The sequence below is a fragment of the Malania oleifera genome, chromosome 1 (assembly GCF_029873635.1).
Source record: "Malania oleifera isolate guangnan ecotype guangnan chromosome 1, ASM2987363v1, whole genome shotgun sequence".
NCBI classification, from domain to species: Eukaryota; Viridiplantae; Streptophyta; class Magnoliopsida; order Santalales; family Ximeniaceae; genus Malania; species Malania oleifera.
The window spans coordinates 125,357,740-125,382,494 of record NC_080417.1 but is presented as its reverse complement, the minus strand read 5'-3'; the positions used below and the strand labels follow the sequence as shown (position 1 = coordinate 125,382,494).

At 39.5% G+C, this 24,755-nt stretch overlaps 1 protein-coding gene across 1 annotated transcript; it reads left to right on the top strand.

Moving 5' to 3' along the window:
- Positions 1-1,171: 1,171 nt before the first annotated feature.
- LOC131152219 (dnaJ protein ERDJ2-like) lies at positions 1,172-24,755 on the top strand. The gene is made up of 11 exons (XM_058103955.1): positions 1,172-1,380; positions 3,055-3,297; positions 3,409-3,504; positions 4,243-4,363; positions 4,493-4,599; positions 4,732-4,949; positions 16,322-16,499; positions 16,593-16,712; positions 17,395-17,481; positions 18,213-18,323; positions 23,712-24,755. Exons 2-11 carry the CDS (start codon positions 3,112-3,114, stop codon positions 24,543-24,545), a joined length of 2,058 nt encoding a protein of 685 aa, XP_057959938.1. The 5' UTR covers positions 1,172-1,380; positions 3,055-3,111; the 3' UTR covers positions 24,546-24,755.

Sequence of the window (24,755 nt, the reverse complement as noted above, 5' to 3'; positions counted from 1 at the left end):
TCAGAAAAGAAAACCGAGCCTTACCTTGATTTTACGTCAAAACCTAAAAATGCCCGGAACGAGTTTCCGATTTGTAAGTTTTGTAGAGAATCCTTCCCTGATCCTCATGGTAACGTCGGATTATCGAAATCAAACGATGAACGACGAAGAAACCTAAAGAGAGAGAGAGTGCCCTTCGAGTTCTAGAGAGAGAGAGAGAGAGAGAAAAGTTGCTAACTTAGCAACTAAGCAACCCCAAATATCTTTTATAGCATCTTTGACTTGGCCATCCTCGTCGACGAAATGGCGACCTCGTCGACAAGACGGTGACCTCGTCGACGAGCCTGAGATTCTGGATTTCCCCAAAACCCCTCGATTTCTTCTCATCGACGCTCCTCTGTACTTCGTCAACAAGCAGCACAAGGCCTTCGTCGACGAAATCTGGCTTCGTTGACGAAGCCTGCTCAAATTCCAATTTTACCCTTCTTTTAATTATGTAAATTCATATATTACGGTTCGGGTTCTTATAGTCTATTTTTTGTTCATTTTCAGCTTGTGTGGATATTCTGCTAGTGTCATTGTGTATTTGTGTGTGTGATTGCTAAATTTTGTGCTGGCGTGTTCTTACTCTGGTTTATTTTTTATTTTTAATTTCTAGTTGATCTTCATCAAAACACCCAGCTGCTTCACATTGATGGCTGGACAACATGGGATCCTCCATCCCCTGTTCATAGTTTCACCCCAAAAATATAAAAATGCTATACATATATAGTTTGTGTATAACTATATATTGAATTTTTAAAGAATATATGAAAGATTTGATTGATCCAGAAAGAATTAAGGAAAGAAAATTAAAATGCAAAGAAGAAAAAGAAAAGCTGGAGAGCACTTTGTTCGGCATTGGCACTGAAGGAAGAAGAAAAGCAGAACGAAAGGATGAAAAACACATTGCCAGGGAGAAGTAAAACACGTCCATGCAAATCTCGCTACACCATCTAGCGAGATTTGGGTGTTAGGCAATGCCTCTCGTTGTTCAAATCTCACTGCTTGGTCCAGCGAAATTTGATTAAATCTCGTTTGACCAAGTATCGAGATTATGTGAGCGTCATTCTGGAAATAATTTTTTTGAAAAGAGTATTACTTAATATATTATTATAAAATAATAATAAAATGTGAAAAAACTCTCAATTACGGGCCCGTCCATTCTTATGAACACCGCACGCATTCCCAGTCTGCCTGGACTTCGCGGCTTTTTATGAGGCTCTAGGGCTCGTCCTTGGTCCTCCTTTCGTGACCAATAAAGAGGCTTAACGCGGGGTCTCCTCTTAGCCGTAGTTCACCTGCGCAATTCAACTGGTTTTCGTGCTTCCCAGTCTAACGTCGCGGCCAGATCTCTTCAAGGCAAGTCTCCCGTCTTCATCTTCTTCTCGCCTTTCCTTCATCTGAGTTTTCGCTGATTCTGGATCAACCGTGTAGTGAAACTCCCGACTCTTCCTTTGTTTTAATTCATCAATAGAATTACCTCTTATAACGGAAATGGTGCTTAGGTTGATGTATATATACAAGTATGAATTTGTGTGTCTTTCAAAATTTGCATGCTTTCCAGAAATATTCGGCAATTGTGTATTGGTAATTGATGAATATGTGGTCAATTTATGTTCATGTTATTGCAAATGAACCTTTTAGCTAATTTTCCATCTGATTATAGGTTACTTTCCTGAAAGCTGGGTTTAAATTTTCTCTGATGTTTGGTATCTATTAGTGTCAGCTTGTGAGAGCTTTTATGTATTGACCGTATGATAAGTGCGTCCTCCAGCATCTGTAGCTCTTCTTTTTAACCCTCTTCAACGTGGTTTATTCGTTAAAAAAATTTTTGTCCTATTATTTTTCACCCTCTTCAGCATGAAAATTTTGGGAGAAAAATTGCTCACTCACTGGTAATCTTTATGAAATTTGATACATGGTCGCTGTGTTTATGGGATAAATTTACCATGAAGAGCCTGAAAATTATTGTACATGCGCCAGCATGCATTTTCAATGCTGGAAAATGCTCTCCAATATTGGAGGCATCTTATTTTTAATACGGTATCTATAAAAGAAAAATCATTGAGAGAGGGAAAGATACAGTAAAGGGGGCATGTCCTTTTAAACAACAAAAAATGAAAACAACCTAGAAACTAGAACAACAAAATATCATCTAAAAAAGGCTAACCAACTATGCTACTGAAGGTCAGGGTGAACAAACTTCCTAAAATGTTTTGGAAGCATGAGTCAACAAAGAAGCAATAAAAACAAATTGTTCCAAAGCAACTACAGTGGGATTTGACCTCTAAAAACCTTTGCACTGCTTTCCGACCAAATACCCCTATCGTGCTAAAAACCATCCTCCTCAACAACAGCCTAGCTTCCTTCCTCCTACAGTCCCACTGAAGTCTCCTAAAAGATAAGTGGAAGACATGGAAAGCATTTGGACAAACCCAATTTTATTTAAGCAAACCAAATAACTTATTCCACAAAGCAGTGTGAAAAAATGAGGCCTATCAGGAGATAAAGCTTTATTAGGCCTTCTTACGTGCAATAGATTGTTGGTGCTAAGTCTCTTAAGGACCACTAACCTAACAAAAACTCTAGCAACTGATGGCACTTTGTACTTTGCTAGAGGATAAGGTGTAGAAAATGATCAAAATGAGCATCAAAGGATTTGCAAGAAAGAACTATCCAATGTCGAAACCCTACAATTCCACCTTGTAGACGGCTGAACTGAATCCAATGAAGTGAGCGGCTAAGTTAACTCCTCTGCTTCCCCATCATTAAGATTCTTAAACAAACGAAAGATGTGCCAGTGCAAGCATGTGTCTGTTCAAGTTTAAATTCTGCTACTTTTGTTTGTTGAGGTTTTACTTTCAGTCAGCACAGATTTTTACAGAATATAAAATGACTGATGATTCCTCTTCTTTGTGATTTTAGGCATATTTTTTTACTTTGCAGTAATACTTTTAGATAGTTTTGCACATGATATGCATCTGGGGATGTTTGAAGCATGGATGTTGATCCTGTATTGTGTCACTTCTTCAGGTGCATAAACTACTGGCTATTTGAAACTTCTCTTATATTGAACCATAGAAAGAACAAATGGCTGCGTCAGAAGAGAACAGTGCACTGTTTCCTATTTTCATCTTGACTATAATGGCTCTGCCTTTAGTTCCCTACACAATACTCAAGTTGTGCCGTGCAGCCTCCAAAAAAGCAAAGAGCATCCATTGCCAGTGTCATGTTTGCTCTCGTTCAGGGAAGTACCGCAAATCCATATTTAAGCGGGTAAACTCTCCCATATACACGCATACTTTCTAAATATGAGTTGTAGGCTTTTAGAACGTCATGAATGACTTCCTTATGCTTTATTTTAACTATTTTGGTCTCTCTTTTCAGATATCAAACCTTTCTACATGTAGTAACCTAACCCTTGTGCTGCTTTGGATCATCATGGCGGGCCTGGTTTATTACATCAAACATATTGATCGTGAGGTAATTTTTTGCCTTCATTGCTTTTGCGTTCTGTTATCCGGTTTGATTATAGGGTGAAGGGCTGGTTGTTGTTGTTGTTGTTGTTGTCGTCGTCATGTTTGTGTCAGTTTGTGCCAACTTTTCCTTGTATTATTCTTATTTCCTGCCACAGTTTGTCTTCATGTCAGTTGCAGCCATACTAAGTAATTTGCTGTCTCATCTCTTCTATCTTGAGATGGGGAGCCATCATGAAATCTGGACATTATCCTCACAAATTGAGAAATCTATATATATATATATATAAATGCATGCTGTTCTAAAATATCAGTGATACTTGTGTCATTATGATTAAAGTAACTGTAATTTTATTTATAATTTTTACATTTTAGTTTTCAATTACTTCCTTGCCTTTGTCATTTCCTTTGCATCTCTTTGTTGCTGAAGGCAAATAGAAGAGTTAGAACTGTTTTATATATGTATGTTTAATACATTTATGACATTCATTTTTTTTGTGTGCTCTTATGCATTGACGCTCCTAATTACTTTGTTGAGTTTGTTTTCTGATATTGAAAAAATGGTTTGACACATGTTTTGGCTTTCTACACTAAAAGTCTTACTAGGATCTGAATACCAGAGGCACTAAAAATATCAAAATTTTCATTTCATAAACATATTATACATTCCAGTATCTATATTTTGTAAATGCTGAGGCTGCTTGTTGCAAAGAACTTATTCTGGTACCTGTTCCTAATTTCCCAGGTCCAAGTGTTTGAGCCATTCAGTATTCTTGGACTTGAAGCAGGAGCTTCTGATTCAGAAATAAAGAAAGCTTATAGGAGACTTTCCATTCAATACCATCCTGATAAAAATCCAGATCCAGGTTGAAGGTGTTCTATATCCTCATCTTTTGTTTGTTTATTTATAACTTCTGCATGACAAGAATTCTGATTCTCATTTGGAGTGGCACAAAATTATTAATTTTTTTTGCTTTTTTTTTTTTTTCTTGCAGAGGCCCACAAATATTTTGTAGAATTTATATCGAAGGCGTACCAGGCTCTGACAGATCCAATATCCCGTGAGAATTTTGAAAAATATGGTCATCCGGATGGTCGGCAGGTAGAATATTATTTACTTAGAGGGAAGCCCACCCCTCTCCTTGCTAAGTTGCACACTTTAGTTAAAAAGGTTCATCAGGAGAAAAAAAGTTGTTTTGAATCTGAGTGAGTTATTGTTTTTTTTGGTGTGCAGGGGCTTCAAATGGGTATAGCGCTTCCTCAGTTTCTGTTAAACATTGATGGAGCATCTGGTGGAATCCTTCTACTTGGGATTGTAGGAGTTTGTATTCTTTTGCCCTTGATGATGGCTGTTATATATCTCTCAAGGTCATCAAAGTATACAGGAAATTACGTGATGCATCAGACGTTGTCCACATATTACTACTTCATGAAACCTTCTCTGGCTCCCAGGTTTGTCATTTTCTGGAGTGCTTTGTTATGTTTGCATATTATCATTGTTCAACTCCTATGAAAAATGAAAAACTTGCTTTCTTTCGTTTGTAAAGATAACTTTGTCATGGAATGATGTGGTGTTTGAAAATCACTAGATATAATAGATTAAGGGGGCGTTGGGTTATAGTAAATACTCCCATGGAATGACTTTCTTGGCTATTTTAATATCTTGCCACAATATATTTGTTTCATCAGGATTCTTGAAAATACCATGTTACAGTGTTTGGCATAGCACATGTATTCTGCTCTTATTTTGATAAGATCATTATAATACTCTCAAATGTGTAATGATGATAATATTATCATTCTTGTAGTGCCATTTTTACACATAACCATGAAGATGGCTTTCTACTTTCAATTCCCATAGGAATTCAAGATAATCTAAGGCAGTGGGTTTTGTTTTCTTGTGTTTTGGAGTGATCTTGAGATCTTGAAATCCTACTAAATTCAAGATCTTGCCATGTATAATTTCCGTGTGTTCCTACATGTAGATATCCACATTCCACATGAAGCTGGTCTCAAACCTGGGCAAAGGAGGAGGGTTGAATTAGGTAGTTGATAGCCAACATAAACCTTGCCAAATTTTTATAAAATAAATTCTTACAGACTATTAGTTGGTTGCATCCCCTGTGAGAGACATATTACCATGTGGATGTGGTGAAAAATGAGTAGGGATGGACGATTCGTTGCTATAAAACGGCACACTGTGTTGGTGCCTTGGCTATAGTGTCAAATATGTGAGGGCTCCCGCATCAGTTTGGACGTGGGTGGGTAAAGAAGTTGGTTTAAAAGACTAGGGTTATGCGATTAACTTGGAATGTGTGGACTCTTACTATTAGGTAGTTGATTCTATGATTAGAAGACATTTAAAGTAATTTGCCTTCAAGAAACAAGTGGGTAGGGAAAAAGCTAGGGAAATTGAAGAATTAGGATTTAAACTTTGGTACACTGCAGAAGAACATAAGAAAGAATGAGGCAGGCATCATTGTGGACAGACCCAAAAAGATGGTGTTTTAGACATTAAAATAGCAGGGATAGAATCATAGCAATCAATATGGTATTGGGACAAGAAATAATAGATGTCATTATTGCTTTCAAATAGGCTTAGGGGAAGACTTTAAAAGACTCTTTTGGGAAGATATGGATAATACCATACAAGGGATATCAGGGAGTGAGAAAATATTCATAGGAGTGGATTTGAATGGTCACATTGGAAACTACAACAAAACTTGGGAAAGGATGCATGGGGGACATGGATATGAAAATAAACAGAATCCAGTGATATGATCTTAGACTTTACTGTGTATATGATCTTATAACAATGTAGGAATGCTTTAATAAGAGAGGAGAGCATCCACAGTCGATAGAGGGTTTTTGAAAGATCTCTTTTAGATATTTTGGAAGGAGTAGAGATCGATTAGCCTTGTGGAGGTGTGGATTTTCCGCTGTCTTGTGGGGTCTTTGGTTGGAGGGGAATGCTTGTATTTTCATGGAGAAAATATGTCTTCCTCTATGCTTAGAGATAGAAAACAGTATTTGGCATCATTGGGGGTGTAAGCAATAAATTTTTGCTTCTTTCTATTAAAGGAAAAAGGAGAAGAGAGAAGAACATTTAATAACATTCAAGAGTGAACAAAATAAAATTCAAATAGATTCTTCTTTAAACTGGGAGAGTAAATTGTCTATCATGTAAGGATTGTAAAGTTAGTGCTGATGAAAGTTCAACTACTCAAAATACACAACATAGAGTATTGTTGTTAGATATCTACATTAACAAATGGAAGAGGAAGAATATAAATGATAACATAGATGAAGATGCATGACTTGTAAAGAGAGCATTAAGAGGTCCAAAAAGTTGTTGGGCAAAAAAAAAAAAAAAGGTGGTTTAAGACATCGCAAAAATGTAGAAATATGGAATTCTTTTAAAAGTATATAGAGGGAAAAAAGATGCAAAAAGGCTGTTGCTGATGCTAAACATAGAGACGAAGCATATAAAAATTTATATACTATACTAGATGCTTAAAATGAGGGAGAACATATTTAAACTTGTTAGAGCTAGAGGAAGAAAGAGTAGAGGCTTAGGTGAATATCAAATGTGTGAAAAATGAGGATGGCAGTGTTTTAGCTAAAGAGGAAGATATAAAAATATGGTAAACTTATTTTAATAAATTCACAAAGTATGAATGATTTGTTGTTGTTGTGGTTTGGGAAAAGTAAAAAAGGGGAGAACTTTATGGAGTTGTCTAGTACATGTTATTCTTTGGATTCTGTGGCTTAAAAAAATGCTTGGGTTTTTAGTGCCAAGGCAATATCTTTACTCTTTTTATGGGATAGAGTTCTCCTTGCATCTTTTAGGGGACATTATTCGGGTATTTTTTTGTAGGATTTCATTTTCTGACCTTCAAAAGGATTGTATACTGGAGAGTTGCACTTTTGCAATTTGCTTTTAGTTGATTGTTGGAGGATGTCTTGTCTCCATAGTTTGTATTTTTGTCACATCTTTGATGAAAAAAAATTTCTTATCAAACTTTTTTTAATAAGATATTTAATGAAAACTAAGTAGAAGGCTTGAACTTATAATTGTCAAATGTGACTAAAAAATTGAGGTTTATTTGCAAAAAATAGAGTTAATGAAGTTAACTATGCATTAAAAAAGCAATTTAGTACTTATATACAAAAATAAAGGTAATCTTCAAAATATTAGTATCATGGAACTAAACTTATGAGTTATGAGTAATACAATGAAACTTTTGGGAAGGGTGATTGAACAAAGATCTAGGCTAGAAACGATGGTTTTAGAAAATCAATTTGGTTTTATGCTTGAGAGATGAACTACAAAAGCTATATATCAAGTAGCTTGTTTGAATGAACTTAAATAGAGTTAATGAAGTTAAATATGCATTAAAAAGATGATAAATAAAAGCTACATGCTTGAATGATATCCTAATCGAAGTTGATAGGTGATAATGAAATAATGTGGTTGACTAATTTATTTCACACAATTATCTGAACTAAGAAAATGCTAAATGAATGGAGGAAAAGCAATTTAGTACCTATATATAAAAATAAAGATAGTCTTTAAAATATTAGTAACTATCATGGAACTAAACTTATGAGTTATGAGTAATACAATGAAACTTTGGGGAAGGTGATTGAACAAAGATCTAGGTTGGAAATGATGGTTTTAGAAAATCAATTTGGTATGCCTGAGAGATCAACCACAAAAGCTATATATCTATTAACAAGTGTAATGGAACAATTTAGAGAAAAGAAGAGGGACTTGCACATTTTTTTTTATTGTCCTATAGAAGGCCTATGTTGGGCTACCTATGAAAGTTCTATGAAAATGTTATGGGTTCTAGAAATAAAGAGAGTATTTAGTTGGGTATATAGATGTCATAGAGGAAATGTTGATAAAGTAATGACTAGCTTTAGAAATATAGGTGTAGAATTGAGGGCATTTCCAATCACAATATTACCTCAATAGTTTACTTTGAGTCCTATCTTTTTTGCATTAGTAATGGGTTGATGGTTAAACCTTCTAGAAATACAAAGATGAGATTTCATGATGTAGGCTGTTTTTTGGCTCGGTTATTGATAGAATGAATAGATTTGCCATTTCTTGAAATCTTTCTTTTGATTCAAAATCGTGGTGTAACGTGTATCCCCCATTCCAATCATGGAATAGATGAAATAAATCCAAAAATGTAGGTGGGTCTTGATTCGTGAAATTAGAGGTTGATTATGGAGAGAAGCTTTAGAATCTAGAGGTTTTAGAATAAATAGGGATTATAAAGAATACATAAAATGCAATTTTAGTCATTTTAGTGGGGATAGTAGAGAAAAGTTTAATGATGGTCTATCTTTTCACCCCTCACACTAAATTTGAGGTGGGGAGGGGTTTCAGATTCGTTTTTGGAAAGACAAATGGCTTGGGAATGTTTATTTTTCCACTTCTTTTCCTTGTTTTTTTAGATTGTGCTCTAAGTCGAATAGAGTTTTTTCTTTTTATTTTTTTGACAATTGGAGTTGCTCTTTTGTCTCTTTGAATCTCCATCTCTAGAAATCTCAAAACAATAGGGAGATGGTGGAATTGTCTTCATTGCTGTCTGTATTGAATAATTATAACCTTTATTTGGGTAGGGATGTTTGTTCTTGCTCTCTGGATCAATTAGGAGTGTTTACTTGTAAATCATTGTATGAATTCTTGATCTATTCCAACTCTCCTTTTCCTGTGTATCCTATTATTTGGAAGGTTAAAGTTCCCCCCAAAATAAAAGCTTTTACTTGGTTGTGCTTAACAAAGTTAGTACCAATAGCTTGCTGCAGATTAGGGGACCTTTGAAGGCTCTCTCTCTAGATGTTTCTGTGCTCTGTTATAGGAATTCCGAAACAGCATCCCTTGCATTGTGATTTTGCATTGAGGATATGGAACAAACTGCCTGGTATTATGGAACAGAGTTGGGTTTGCGCTTATTCAGTGGGAAACCTGTGAGTTATCTCATTCATTGGCTTTTGAAGTGTGGCAAGTTTGCAGTTTTGTGGGGTTTATGGCTGGAATGTAATGTGTGGATTTTTTTCTAGGAAGAAGTTAAATTGATCATTGGTGTGGGAAAATATTCAGTATGTGGCTTCTTTATGGTGTGTTGGGTTTGGAATTTTTAGGGAAGCTAGTTTTCAATATTTAAATAGGGATTGAAGGAAGTTGGCTTCATTTTTGTTGAGTGTTTTTTTTCCCTGGTTTGTACCAGATTTTCTTCGAGAGATATCTTATTCTCCCTGCTTGTAAATTCTTTCCCTGTTAATGATTTTTTTTTTAATAAAAAAAAGATTAATGATGATCAAGAAGTTATTATTATTTTTCGTAGCAAAAGAAATATATTATGAAAGAAAAGAGAAAAATTACGACCTTGGAGAGGATAAGAGATCATTAGAGTGAGAAAAGGAAAAAACAGAAGAAAAAAAAGGGAAAGATGTGTAATACTAAGATTTAAAGTAGGTTAGGTAATATGGATAAGTGGTTTATGTATGTCTGATTGTAGAATACCTTTTATCTCAACCATGCTATGTGAATCCCAGTGTTGGACAACTAAGAAAATACCAAAAAAGTAAGAGTTACCAAAATGAGAATGTGAAGGTGGATGAGTGGTATAAGTAATGAACACATTCATAGTAAGTTAGGCTTACCATGTATAGAAGATAAAGGGAAGGTGGTTAAGATGGTTTGGGCACTTGTGAGATAGGCTAAATACTTGTGAGATAGGCTAAATAATGAGCGATTGAGGAATGAGCTATTTAATGTTAATGGTAGTAGGAGGGGGAGGGGGATGGGGAGGAGGAATAACTTGTACCAAGTAAGTAAGATTTAACGGTCTTTCATTGTTGGAGGATGCTGCATGACATTGTGCAAAATGGCAAAAGAGGATTCACTAATCCCATGTAGTTAGCCTCAAGGCTTAGTTGTTGTTGTTGTCCTAATTGTGGATTTCCATCGTCTCAGATACCACATTCCTAGTAGTCCTCTAGGATAACTTGAACCAAATGCCCCAAGAGTAAGGTGTAAAACACGCCCTCTCTCTCTCTGGCGTACACGCATGAAACCTTAAATATTCTTCTTGTCTCTCTCTTGCAGAATGCCATGGTTTTGGTAGGAGATGAATCACTTTCAATCCTTATTGAAGGGAATTCCTTGGATTTGAGATTAGATAAAAATGGGTGAGGTTTTCGCTCTTATAATTCTTGAACACAATGAGGCCCGTAATAGGTGGCTGAGATTATCTTTAGTTGCTAACTTGCTCCTATGTGGTTCTTTGGTGGGTTTATTGTTTTTTGAAAGATTGGGCAGAGGTTTTTGAAGCTTTCGTGTTGGAAGTATGAGATATTGGTTGGCAATTCATACAATGAAGGTGGGAAGGTTTTTGGAGTTGGGGCTTGGGTGGAAAGGAAAGAGGTTTCTGGTGTTTGTTCGTGGTGGTTCTACAGGTGACGTCATTTTGGAAGAGTTTTATGTGTTGGTTGGGGTTCTTCTTCTTGGCGTTGGTGGTGAAGGTGATGGGAGAAGGGTCGTAATGGTTCATGGTGCCAGGTTGTGTCAATAGTCAAGGAAGAAGATGTAGGTGAAGGAAGTTGTTGACAATATGGTTTGTGGAATAGTGTTGTCGTTGCAGAGAAGTAGTATTGTGCTTGTCGTGGGAAGATGCAAGTGGAGGATTTTGGGCATTTGTCCTTTGGAATCAATATTGTCCTTTTGTCTTTCTTAGTTGAGACAGCTAGGGTTTCGGTAGGGATGCCAGGGCATCATAGGCAGATGTGGTTTCTTTCAGGGAAGTTGGGGCGATGAAGACTGGGTGGTATGAGCCTGGATGGCTAATGATTGTTTTGGATTTGGGCTAGATAGTGGAAAGGATGGGGAGCTTTCTTATTTATTGGACTGGCCAATCTTATGAACAAGCCCAAGATCAATTTGAAGTAGGTTCGAATTTCGAACCTGGGCCAGGCTACGGAAGGGAGGCCTAGTTAATTCTCAGTTGGGCCACTTAAGTGATCAGGTCCACATTCCTAACATTATTGCTGGAGTCTAAGAGGGTTTTAACTTTTAACTTGAGGAAGGGCTTTCAAACACATCTATGTCCTCTGAATTTGGCCTTGTCGACACCCCAATTTTAGCCAGACCATCCTGAGGAGACTCGGTGTAATAAAAGTTGACTTCGAATCCCGAAAATTGGAGGACCCTTTTTGAAAAGCCCGATGTTTTAAATTGAGTTCCGGCATTTTTATTTGAATCCCGGTATTTTAAATTGAGTCCCGGTGTCTTTAATCAAGTCCCGGCATTATTATTTGAGTCCTGGGATTTTTATTCAAGTCCCGGTATTTTTATTTGAGTCCTGGTATTTTTAATTGAGTCCCGCGATTTTTATTCAAGTCCTGGTATTTTTAATTGAGTCCTGGTATTTTTATTCGAGTCCTGGTATTTTTCGTTGAATCCTGGTGTCTTAAGTTGAGTCCCGACATTTTTTGATTTTTTAAGTCCCGTTGAATTTTAATTGAATCCCGTATTTTTTTAAGTAGTCAAATTCGAGTCCTTCAATGTCCGGGGATTAAGTTTAAATTTTTATTTTGGGGGGAATAATATTGGACAAACAAAAAGTAAAAAACAAAAAAAAATAACAATAATAATAAAATAAATTAATAGGGCATATATGATAGGAATGTATGTTGTTATTTTTGAAAAAAATTGTACACTTCCTACAATGGGTCACCCAATGCAACCCGGGGGTACATGCAAAAAGAGAAAAATTGCTCACGGGTGCGCATTGTTCACGCAGCAGGGGGAGAGAATATTTTCTGTTGGGGGGAGAATAATTTCTGTTGGGATATTTTTGGCTTCCCGCTTGCTTTTGTATGCCAAATCTCTCCACCTGAGCTCCCTATAAATGCACCTGCTCGGCACTATTCAGTGGACACCTTGGTAGCCCTCTCATCAAGCGTGGCTCACTCTCTTTCACTCTCCCCGTAGTCTCTCGCTCACTCCCAGTCTCCATTTTGATCCACTGCCCTCACCATCTTTTCACTCTTCCATCATCCTCACCCTCATTCTCTCCTTGCTCTCCCCCTCATCCTCTCTTGTTCTCCCATCGCAGCCACCACCCGAACCGACTACCATCAAACCATCAGTATCCCCAGCCATCAACCCAGGTTGTCAAAGTTACTCTTCGAGTCCCCTCTCTTTCTCCCTGTCCATAACCATCTACCACACTTTGCTCCTCTCTACCAGACCTTTGCCCATCACTGTAGCCACATTCTCCACGGCTTTTGCCATTTCGTCAATCAGAATCGTTGAGCTGTTGTCCTCGTTGGCGTTGAAGTGCGATCAGATCACTTCCGTCCTGGTACTGGTTCGGTGGTTGTTTCATGAGTAGATTTTGTTGTTGGACCTCGCCGACGGTCTGTGGCTCGCTTGGGTGGCGCCGCCGTGTGGAAGGTGCGAGGAATGTGGCGTAAGCTCATGGATCCTCATCTCCACAGTCGCTGATCCGGACAATACAACATAGGTGAGACAGAAAAATTAATGAGTTATCTGTCTATTATCTGTGTACCGGTACATGCAGGCTTTAATTCATTAAGAACAGTTGATTGCCTATTTAGTATGTAAGCTTATGTAACCGAAAAGGGCTACCCCAAGCACACACAACCACATTCACAATCATCCTCTGTTCTTGCCTCCTCTCCGTCTTATCCTTCCTCTCTCTAGAAGTTCTCTCTCTTCATCGAACACTTTCTCATATTCTGCGCTCAGTGAACAATTTTACCAACTCCATTGAATCAAACTTTCTGAAACCATCAGGGACATATACACTCTATGTTTAGAGAGAGAGAGAGAGAGAGAGAGAGAGAGAGAGAGAGAGAGAGAGAGAGAGAGAGAGCACTAGCCACCACCCTCTCCCATCTTCCACCAACCAAACCACAACACCTCCCTTACCACCACAATCAGACACCCCCGAAACCCATTACCGTGCAATATCACCTTTATCTGATAAGGGAGTCGCCCTCACGCACCACCTGAAACCACCCCAGCTGGCTGCCCTTCCAAATCCCCTAGTTCCTGCATTTTTTTTTTTTTTGTTGCTACATCTATACCATCACTGGAATCCTCTCCCCCATTCACTCTCTCAGCAACTCTCCCACCACCTTCCATACCCAAGCCACCACTCTCTGAACACCTGCACAGTCGGCCGTGAATCCCCTGTAATCACCATTCCCGCAGCAGATCCGGCCATCCATCTCAGACGCCGCAGCTGTACCGTCAACCTTCACGATCCCAGCTGCACCTCCTTCCTTCTCGGGTTGCAGCTCTGGCGACAGCAGCGGCAGCATTCACCTGGACTCACCTCACAGCCACGTCACCAAGGTCGAACCATCACCCCGGTAGCTCGTCTTGCGGTGGCCATCGTCTCCGGCTTCTCTGCTCTCCCTCCGGCGTGTTGAAGATTCACCATCGAGCTCTCTTCTTCGCGGACTGTCCCAGCTGCTGCAACCACCTCATCACCAGCAACCTACCCACGGCCTGCGCAACCGCACTTTGAGTCCCCTGTCCTCTCTGAACATTCACGCACACACACTGTTCCACGCGCACACACTGCTACATTCACTAAAACACACTGTTCCACGCACACACACTGTTACACACGCTAAAACACACTGCTTCATGCAATAACCTGCGCACACACTGACACACTCACCTACACACACCGTTTCACCCACTAAAAGACACCCTTCACTCACGCACACTATTACACACCCTATTTCACACACTAAAACACACATTGTTTCATACACACTGCTACACACAACAAAACACACACCACTAACATACACACACCTGCACACACACTGACACACCCATCTACACTCACACTTTTATGCACAAAATAAAAATTACACAACCACTCACCCATGCACGTGCCAAATCCTAAGCATGCATGCAAATCACCCACACACACACTAAAACTCACACGTATGCACTCATGCATGCAACACACACTCATGCACAGCCACTCACCCATGCACCTGCCAAATCCTAAGCATGCATGCAAATCACCCACACACACTAAAACTCACACGTACCCACCCATGCATGTAACCATGCATGCAACACTAGCACGATTATACACCCATGCACGTACCAAATGCTAACCATACATGCAACTCCCCCATGCTCACACATTTTTCACACATTCCATGCACACACTAAAACATGCGCTAACTTGCGCGCCCCATAGGCTCCGCGTGTAGACTTGGCCTTGACCGGGCTTAAAACGGGTTGACCCTTCTTGGATTGGTTCTTTCCTGAGTAGGTTGGGTCTTCTGAATTAGTATGAAACCAGTTTAGCCATCCATTTTATTTCTCATTTTTTTTCAATTTTCGTGGATTTTGCCTTAATTCCCTTTTTGTTATTTAATTACTTCGGGAAAAATATTGAAAAATCACCAAGAAAATTTCAAAAAAATGTCTTTGCACTTGAAAAAATCACAAAAATCTAGAAAAGTCTTAGAAAAATCACAAAAAATATTTTTGAGGTATGTTTTCGTCCCGAAGGAGTTCGAAAACCTCTTGGAATACTATTTTCATATTTAGAAAATCCTACAGATTTCAAAACTTCAAGAGTGTATTTTTGTATGCTATTTTCTCAATTTTCCATCCCAATGATTGCAACAAAGGGCATGGACTCTTCGGAGTATTGGATTGCTCCGGTTCTAAGGGAATACCTATATAGTATCTATTTTGTGCATTTTCTTTGATTTTTCGAAGGAAGTAATTTTGAAAGATTGATTAAATTTATTTTGGGATAATTTTTGATCTAGTACGAACGGGCATGTAGGGGAGTGCTAATACCTTCCCCTCGTGTAACCGTACTCCCGAACCCAACTCTGGTGACGCAAACGGATTCTACCCCTAAGGGGGTAGCAATCAAGTGTTCTAACCGCACTCCAAAAGGTTAGTGGCGACTCCATCACACATTGTTTTTCCATGAAAATATCTTTTTCAATTACATTTTTTATTTTATTTGTTTTAGATTTGGGAATATCAATCAAACAAGTTGGCTTTTTAAAATTTTATTTTCTATTTTTGGTTTTTAATCTTCATTGTTAGTTTCATTTTATAAATTTTGACAGTGATGCCAAACAGCCCCTAAAATGATGGGGCTGGTCTTAGGATTTGAGCAGTTGTACCATGTCTGACAACCATTTGATCCAAAAAGCTTAACCTGTTAGATCGTGCTACAATAGTTTAATACATGGCAAACAATGCATTATGTTATTGAGAAGCATGGTTTGTAAATGTCCATATATGCCTCTGCATGTGTTAAAATTCTTGCTAGTTGCTTGGAAGCATTCACGTTGTCTGTCCATAAGAGCATTTATCTTTGCATATACATCTTAATTTCTGACCTTGTGCCCTTAATGTTTGTATTGCTATTTGTCTTGCCATGGCAGAACTATTTGATCTAAGTGCTTAATCTGTCAGTGCAGCAATAGCTTAATACATGGAAAATGTGCATTATGTTACTGAGATTCATGCTTGTGAGCTGTCATTTATGCCTCTACTTGTCCATGTCTGAGTTTTATATTTCTTTTCTGACCAAGCTTTTTTTTTTTTTTTCCATTATCTTCTGCGCCTATAGAACAATGAAAGAAGATTTGATAATTGATTCATTCTTTCCACTTACTATGGGACGCTCATGTTAGTGCCTTGGAAATAAGTCTAATGCAACCAATGTTGTGGTCTGCTATTCTATTCCTTTTCTGCTAATGGTTCTGTACTGATACAGCAAGGTTATGGATGTCTTCATAAAGGCTGCTGAATACATGGAAATACCAGTTCGTAGGAGCGATGGGGAACCACTTCAGAGACTGTTTATGCTAGTTAGGAGTGAGTTGAACCTGGACCTCAAGAACATTAAGCAAGAACAAGCGAAATTTTGGAAGCAGCATCCATCCCTAGTAAAGGTGATATTCTTGGCCATTTCAAGCGCTATCAGAGTTTTTGATTCTTACCTTAACATTTTGGTTCACAAGCCTCATGCATTTTTCATCTTTCAGACAGAGTTGTTGATTCAGGCACAGTTGACTCGTGAATCAGCAGCTCTATCACCGGCTTTGCAGGGAGATTTCAGACGTGTGCTTGAACTTGCTCCTCGTCTTCTTGAAGAGCTAATGAAGGTGATTCTGATTTACTCTTCTCCTGTACTCTTTTTCTGCATTCTGTAATTTGATGACTGATAACTTGCTCTTCTATGCAACTGTCCTTTGGCCAAAGTTTGACTGTTAAGCATTTAGGATCATCTGTTGAGTCATTTCAAAAAATATTTAAAAATTCCATCTTAGAATTTTCAACTTGTTGCACTTGTAAAGACCTGATGATGATCTTTTCTTGAGCTGCTAATCATCTAATATGATATTTCTGGAGAAGTATGAAAGAAGTCCACTGATCTGTGCCGTCATGCTTTATATATTTATAATTTATTTGAAAAAATAGTAGCAACCTTTCATTGTGCTTTTGGAATGATATTTCATCTACATGAATTTTTCTTTTAATGAACACAAGGAGAAAAGCCTGCAGTCAAACCATTATTAATTATCAGGAGTTCTGACACATCTGTTGAGAGAGGAAAGCCTTGTGACACTAGGCCATTATATCAAGGAATTTGTGATTGATTTTATTGGCTTATTCAAAACAAACAGTGTTGGATGTGTAGTTTCTAATTGGGTGATTGATGTGGTGTTTTCCTTTTGTTTCACTTCTAAAAACATAACTTGTACTCTCGTGTGCTTGGCTGCTTGTTACCATAGTATCTTTTCATACTTTGGAAGTTGTAATAAGTTGTATGTACTGTGGCTACAGATGGCACTAATACCACGCACTCCTAAAGGGCATGGATGGCTGAGGCCTGCAGTTGGGGTAGTTGAGCTTTCTCAAAGCATCATTCAGGTGTTTTTCCTTTCTTTTTTTTCCCCATTAACACATTAATTAGAAATCTTTTTGAGGGCCAGTTTTAATATTTTAGTATAAGTGTGTTTTTCTTTGCTAGTCATGGCATAGCATTGTTGTCATGCCATTTCAGCCTATAAAAACCAATACCAATTACAAATTAAATATTGATGCCTCTTTATGTGTACTTTGTTTTAATTTAAGTGGTGCCTTGGTGGTACATGAAGATGTAATTGCTCCTAGATGTGTGTTTTTTAATTATATCCGAAAATAACATTATATTACTCTCCTGTCTTTTCAGTTATAATTTGATAATAGCTCATTTTATGGGTTATATTGTGTTGAAATGCTATTGAAAGTTTTAGAATCTTTTGGCTGCATGTGGTTTTCAAGTGCTTGCTTGTTTATAGTTTTAAGACTTGTGATTTTTAACCATTCATTATTGTTGTGTCTTGCTAATTGATAACCTGGTTTTTTTAATGCATCTTCAGCTCTAAAACAACTTTTATTTATTTATCTTTTCCTTTCTTGAGTTGTACTTGGGGCTAGACATCAGCCTCTCTTTTTCTCCCTTTTCTCAAGCTTTGCTGAAAATCTAGGTCTTATTTCCTAATATTTGGCATCAAATATTCCAGGAGTTTTTCTTTGCCTTATTCAATGAGCCCAAGTCATATTTCTGCTTTTATTCCTTACTAAAAGTGCCGTCTGTTTTGAACAATATTACAATGCAGGCAGTGCCGCTTAGTGCAAAGAAACCAACTGGAGGTTCTAGTGAAGGAATTGCACCCTTTTTGCAGCTGCCACATTTCAGTGAATCTGTGGTAAAAAAGATTTCACGAAAGGTGATTAATCTTGCTGTTGTCTATATTTTATTTTTTTGTACGTTTTAAGGCATTTAGTTCGTCTGCAATGATATTCTGGATTTTAGTTTGCAGTAAAGATTTCATTTGGAATTTATCTCTCCAGTGATTGGTTAGTATGTTGCACAGCAATTATGCCTGCGAAAATAAAGTATCATCTTATATTTTCTGAGCTTTGAATTGGTCTATGCTTTTTTGTTTGTGACGAGGCTGTCTTCAAAGGAGGGCCTAGTACTTCAGTTCTTTTGATTAGGCAAAAATTTTAAAATCAGATCTGGCCCGAGATGGTGTTTGTAACAGAAGTCATGGATTTGTTATTCAAAAAAAGGGCAAAAGATACTGACCTTCCCTGAGATTTGGCAAAAAGACAATTACTTTCCATGAGGTTTCAAAAATTCCAAGAACCTCCCCTGAGGTTTGAAAAATTCCAGAAACCTCCCCTGAGATTTGCCAAAAAGAAACCTCTTCTTGTATTTTACAAAAAGGCAAGTTTTTTGTAGGAAGGTCTGCGTCTTTTCAGCAAACCTTAGGAGAGGTTTGTGGCATTTCTGAAACCTTAGGAGAGTCTATGGCATTTTTAAAACCTCAAGGGAGGTCTCTGTTTTTTTTTTAAAACCTCAAGAGAGGTGAGTGTCTTTTGCCCTAAAAAAAATGTTATTGATTTGGGTGCTGCATCCATTTCAGATTTTGTGGAATTAATCTAAATATAATTTAAAGGGATTCTATTTGGAAGTTGAAGTGATATTAAGCTTTTCGAAACATGAGGTGTGAGTACTTTGCTTATTAGATGTGACTATGCTAAGTGTCACGGGCTAAGCTTGTTCAGGGCATTATGCTTGCCTATGACCGCTTATCTCGTGTGTTTGGGATGGGTTTCCATCATGTAAATACTAGTGTAGGGTTATTTTCTAGTATTTCTTTCATTGTAAGCCAAATAAGGCAGTATGACTCCTCGGTCACATTGATGTTTCCTAGTGCCAGAGTGAGAATGGCCCAGAAAGCTCTTTAGGGGAGGGTGAGTGTTCATCAATCATTGTAAAACTCACTAGCAATTGTCAACGTGCTTAGCCTACTTGCCTCCCTCGCTAAGTACAACATGTCAACGGAGGATTTGTTAATGAATTACGTTTGCTTCAATATTTACTGCTTGGTTGCCACGGCTTTCATGAATTGATTATAATTTCCGCTGCTATCTGATTGAATGTTAATGAAAGTGTTCCGTGGATGAATGTTGGTAAACAAAAGGCTGGCTAGTTAAGCAAGAGTGCTTTAGCTAGCGCCGCACGGCCCTTCACAACGGTGTGAAAAAGGCGGACCGTGACATTTGGTATCAGAGCCCAAGTCGGTGACACTTGGTGAGAGCCCAAGGTTGAGTTGCTACGTGAATTCGATTGCCTTCGTTGTTGGGTTTGGAAAGCTTTGGTAAGTGACCATGGCACCAAACAATGCTGAGAGGATCAGCGTGCTGGAAGCACAGGTTGAAGAGTCAACCAACACTATGGCCGCGGAGGTGGCCCAGATGAGAGAACTTGTTGATGAAGTGAGGGGATCACAAAAACATCAAGCAGGTTTGATAGGCGACATGTCAGAGGACTTTCGCCACACTGTGGAAACTTTGCAAGCCCGGATGGCAGATCTGGATGCAAAGGTAAATGTGATGGTTCTTGCTATGGGGAACTCCAACACTCCGGGAGTTAGCAAGACCAAGGTGCCAGAACCCAGGACGTATGGGGGTGCCCGAGATGCCAAGGAGTTAGAGAACTTCTTGTTTGATGTGGAGCAGTACTTTCGTGTTGTGAGGATGGCCTCAGAACAGGCAAAGGTGGATACTGCAACAATGTACTTGGTTGGTGATGCCAAACTGTGGTGGCGTACCAAGTACAGAGAAATTGAAAATGGAAACTGTGTGATTGATAGTTGGGCAGACTTGAGGAGAGAGCTCAAGGCCCAATTCTTTCCTGAGAACGTTGAGTATAATGCAAGGAGAAAACTGAGAGATCTCAAGCATACGGGGTCAATCAGTGACTATGTGAAACAATTTTCTGCTTTAATGTTGGATATTCGGGATATGTCGGAGAAGGACAAGTTGTTCTATTTTCTAGAGGGGATGAAACCGTGGGCAAGAACTGAACTTCATAGACAAAGGGTTCAAGACTTGTCAACTGCACAAGCGGCTGCAGAACGCTTGACAGACTACGCTGGTGATGAGACCACTTCGTCCAAACGGTTTGGCGGAGAGGGAAACGGTGGAAAGTCTTTCAAGAATGGCAAACCCAAGAGTGGGGGAGCCGACCCCAATTCATCAACCTCACAGGAAGCTTCGTCGTCTCGAGGGTTCAACACACCCAATGGAAAGGGGAAGAGTAAAATTGAGTGTTTCTTGTGTCGAGGTCCTCATAGAGTTTTTGAGTGCCCTCACAAAGCATCACTTAATGCCTTACAGGCTTCCATTGTAGAACAGGCAGTGGAAGACGATGGGGAAGAGGATGAAGCCCCGAGGGTGGGTTCAGTGCGGTTAGTGAACGCATTGGAAAAGCAGGCAAAAACACCGAAAGTTACACGAGTAAAAGGGTTAATGTTTGTGGACTTGAGGATAAATGGGAAGAGTACTCGCGCTATGGTGGATACGGGAGCTACTCATAATTTTGTTTCGCAGTTGGAAGCAGGAAGACTCAACTTATCCTTAGAGAAGGATACAGGACGCATGAAAGCAGTTAATTCTGTAGCCCAGCCTACTCTGGGAGTAGCCAAGCAAGTTACTGTGAAGCTTGGACAGTGGGAAGGTCATGCGAATTTCACAGCGGTGCCATTGGATGACTATCCAGTGATTCTAGGAATGGAGTTCCTAATGGGGACGAGGGCAGTGCTGATGCCTTCGGCTGGTTCCCTGTGTCTGATGGGAGATCACTCGTGCATGGTGCAAGTCGTTGCAACGAAAGGAGACGAAGGGATGTCCCTTTCAGCCATACAACTCAATGAAGGATTGGGTCAGGGTGAGCAGACACGTCTAGCCACGGTGGTGGTAGACAAAGAAGTAGGCCAAGAGCTGGAGCCTACGACCATCCAAGCGGTATTGGATGAGGATAAGGAGGTGTTGCCGGATAAGCTGCCTCAAAATTTGCCTTCACGACGGACTGTGGAGCAAGAGATCAAGTTGTTATCAAGAGTGAAACCACCTGCTAAAAGGCCATGTTGGATTGCGCCTCGAGAGATAGTAGAGTTGGGGAAACAGCTTGATGAAGTGGAAGCGGGATGTGTTCGCCCTTCCAAAACACCGTTGGGAGCATCGGTGTCGTTTCAGAGGAAACCTGAAGAGCATCTACGGAAGGTGTTCGACAGGCTGAAGGGAAACAGTCTGAATTTGAAGAAGGAGAATTTCTCTTTCGCTCGGTGGAGCAACAAATTCCTTGGTCAAGTCGTTGAACAAGGTCGTATCCGGAGGGGTATGGAGAAGGTAAGGATGGTTCAAGAACGGAAGATCCCCACGACAGTGAAGGAGTTGCGTTCCTTTCTTGGCCTTACTGGTTACTGCAGGAAGTTCGTTAAGGGGTATTCGTGGAGAATGACTCCAATGACAGGACTACTGGGAAGGTATTATTGGCCGCACACGCGGGATGATGTGGTTGATTATACCAAAACTTGTCTCACTTGCCAACAAGACAAGGGGGAGCGGAAGAAGTATGGTACTTTCATGGCCGCACCAAAGTACTGTTCGGCAGAGGGGACGACACAATTGTTCCTTGTGACTGTTGTGAAACATTGGGGTTTTCCCCAAGTTATTATTTGTGACCAAGATTTAATGTTCACTGACAACTTCTTAACAGAATTTTTCAGGATATTCAGGTCACACCTTGACATCTCTTCGGGTTATCATCGACAGACAGACGAACAGATGAAGAGATTCAGAGAGCTGCTAGATGAGTACTTGTGCCATTTTGTCAACGACAACCAGAAGAATGACGTGCAACTACTTGATGTGGCTCCATTCTGTGACAACGCCCAAAGGCACTCCACGACCAACAAGAGCCCTTTTGTGCTTGTTATAGACCAGCTGCCGCTGTTACCTCACACAGTGGGTGAGCCGTACAGACGAAAGAGTCCTAAGGCGTACATCTTCACCAGTGAAGGGAGACAGAATGCAAACTTTGCCCAAGCCTATCTGGAGAAAGCTTCTAAGCAGATGAAGAAATGGGCAGAACAGGAGAGAAGACCGCAATTTCATGTCGATTGCCTCAAGCCATTCAACGCCAACACCAACAACCTGAGCAGGAGTCAGTCAAACAGCGTAGAGTTGAAGACAGTGCCACCTGACAGACATGATGTTGAAGAGATCCTTGCAGACAGAATGTTCATATCCTCAAGGAAGAAGCGGCAGAAGTTCCTAGTGGAGTGGAAATGCCTTAATGACAAAGAAATCAGCTGGATTTCTGCGGAAGATATTCAACTATTCGTGGACAAATTTGAAGTGTACCTACCGCCAAAAGTCTACGAGGACGTCGACCGCATAAGTGGGGGAGAATGTCACGGGCTAAGCTTGTTCAGGGCATTATGCTTGCCTATGACCGCTTATCTCGTGTGTTTGGGATGGGTTTCCATCATGTAAATACTAGTGTAAGGTTATTTTCTAGTATTTCTTTCATTGTAAGCCAAATAAGGCAGTATGACTCCTCGGTCACATTGATGTTTCCTAGTGCCAGAGTGAGAATGGCCCAGAAAGCTCTTTAGGGGAGGGTGAGTGTTCATCAATCATTGTAAAACTCACTAGCAATTGTCAACGTGCTTAGCCTACTTGCCTCCCTCGCTAAGTACAACATGTCAACGGAGGATTTGTTAATGAATTACGTTTGCTTCAATATTTACTGCTTGGTTGCCACGGCTTTCATGAATTGATTATAATTTCCGCTGCTATCTGATTGAATGTTAATGAAAGTGTTCCGTGGATGAATGTTGGTAAACAAAAGGCTGGCTAGTTAAGCAAGAGTGCTTTAGCTAGCGCCGCACGGCCCTTCACAACGGTGTGAAAAAGGCGGACCGTGACACTAAGCAACTGTTGGCCTGTAGTCGCACGTTCAATGTACCTCTCTCCCATCCTGAGTATTTTTTTCAAGAATTTTGTTTCAATATAACTTAAGCTGAACTTGATTGCATCAGTTAAATTACCTTATATAGCATAAAACCCTAATAAAATAAATCTTCTTACAGTATGTTTCTTATTGGGGTTGATTCTATTTCTATTTGAGATGGGTTAGGAATGCTCACCATAGCATTTTGGAGTTCTGATAACCAGTTGTCAGTCATGTTCACCTTTAATTGTCGTTTCTTTATTGTTACTAATTTTTTTTTTTTTAAATTTCTTTGCTTTATTTGCAGAAAGTGCGTACATTACAAGAGCTTTGTGACATGACTGCAGAAGAGCGTGCTGAGCTGCTTACTCATGTTGCTGGGTTCTCAGCAGATGAAACCCATGATGTGGAGATGGTTCTTGAAATGATGCCTTCCATAACAGTTGATATCACGTGTGGGACAGAAGGTGAAGAGGGAATACAAGAGGATGATATTGTTACAATGCATGCGTGGGTGACCCTTAAGCGTCGGAACGGGTTAATTGGTGCTCTGCCTCATGCTCCCTATTATCCTTTTCATAAGGAAGAGAACTTCTGGCTGCTGCTAGCAGATTCTGTCTCAAATGATGTATGGCTGTCCCAGAAGGTTAACTTTGTGGATGAGGCTGCTGCTATAACAGCAGCATCTAAAGCAATTGAAGAGTCAAAGGAGGGATCAGGCGCTAGCTTGAAGGAGATTAGTGCTGCTGTTAAAGAAGCAGTTGAGAAGGTGAAGAATGGATCGAGGTTGGTGATGGGAAAGTTCCAAGCCCCTGCTGAAGGAAATTACAATCTGACTTCATATTGCTTGTGCGACTCTTGGATTGGTTGTGACAAGAAGACAGGCTTGAAGGTGAAGGTTTTGAAAAGAAGCCGAGCAGGGTCAAGGATAGGTCAAATGGTGGAAGAGGGACCTGCTGTCGAAGACGGGATTGAGCAGGAAGAGGAGGAAATTGACGATGAATATGATGATTATGAAAGTGAATACAGCGAAGATGATAATGATGAAAAGGGCACCAAGGATGGCAAGTTGGCCAATGGGGTTACCCATGGTAAGGGCAGCAGTTCAAGCTCCGAGGGTTCAGGCACTGAGGAAGACTGAAAAGCTAAATTTTTTGATCTCTGTTTCATCTTCTTTTGGGGAGGGGGCGGCTGCAAGATATGAATTCAATGTCATTTTGTTTTACACTATACCTGGCATTTGCTTCATCAACAACAATTTATACTTGCCCCAAACCCTCCACTGTACCTTACCTTCACTTCATATGAATAATCTGGAATTTAAATAAAAATTGGTTAAAATCGGAAAGCA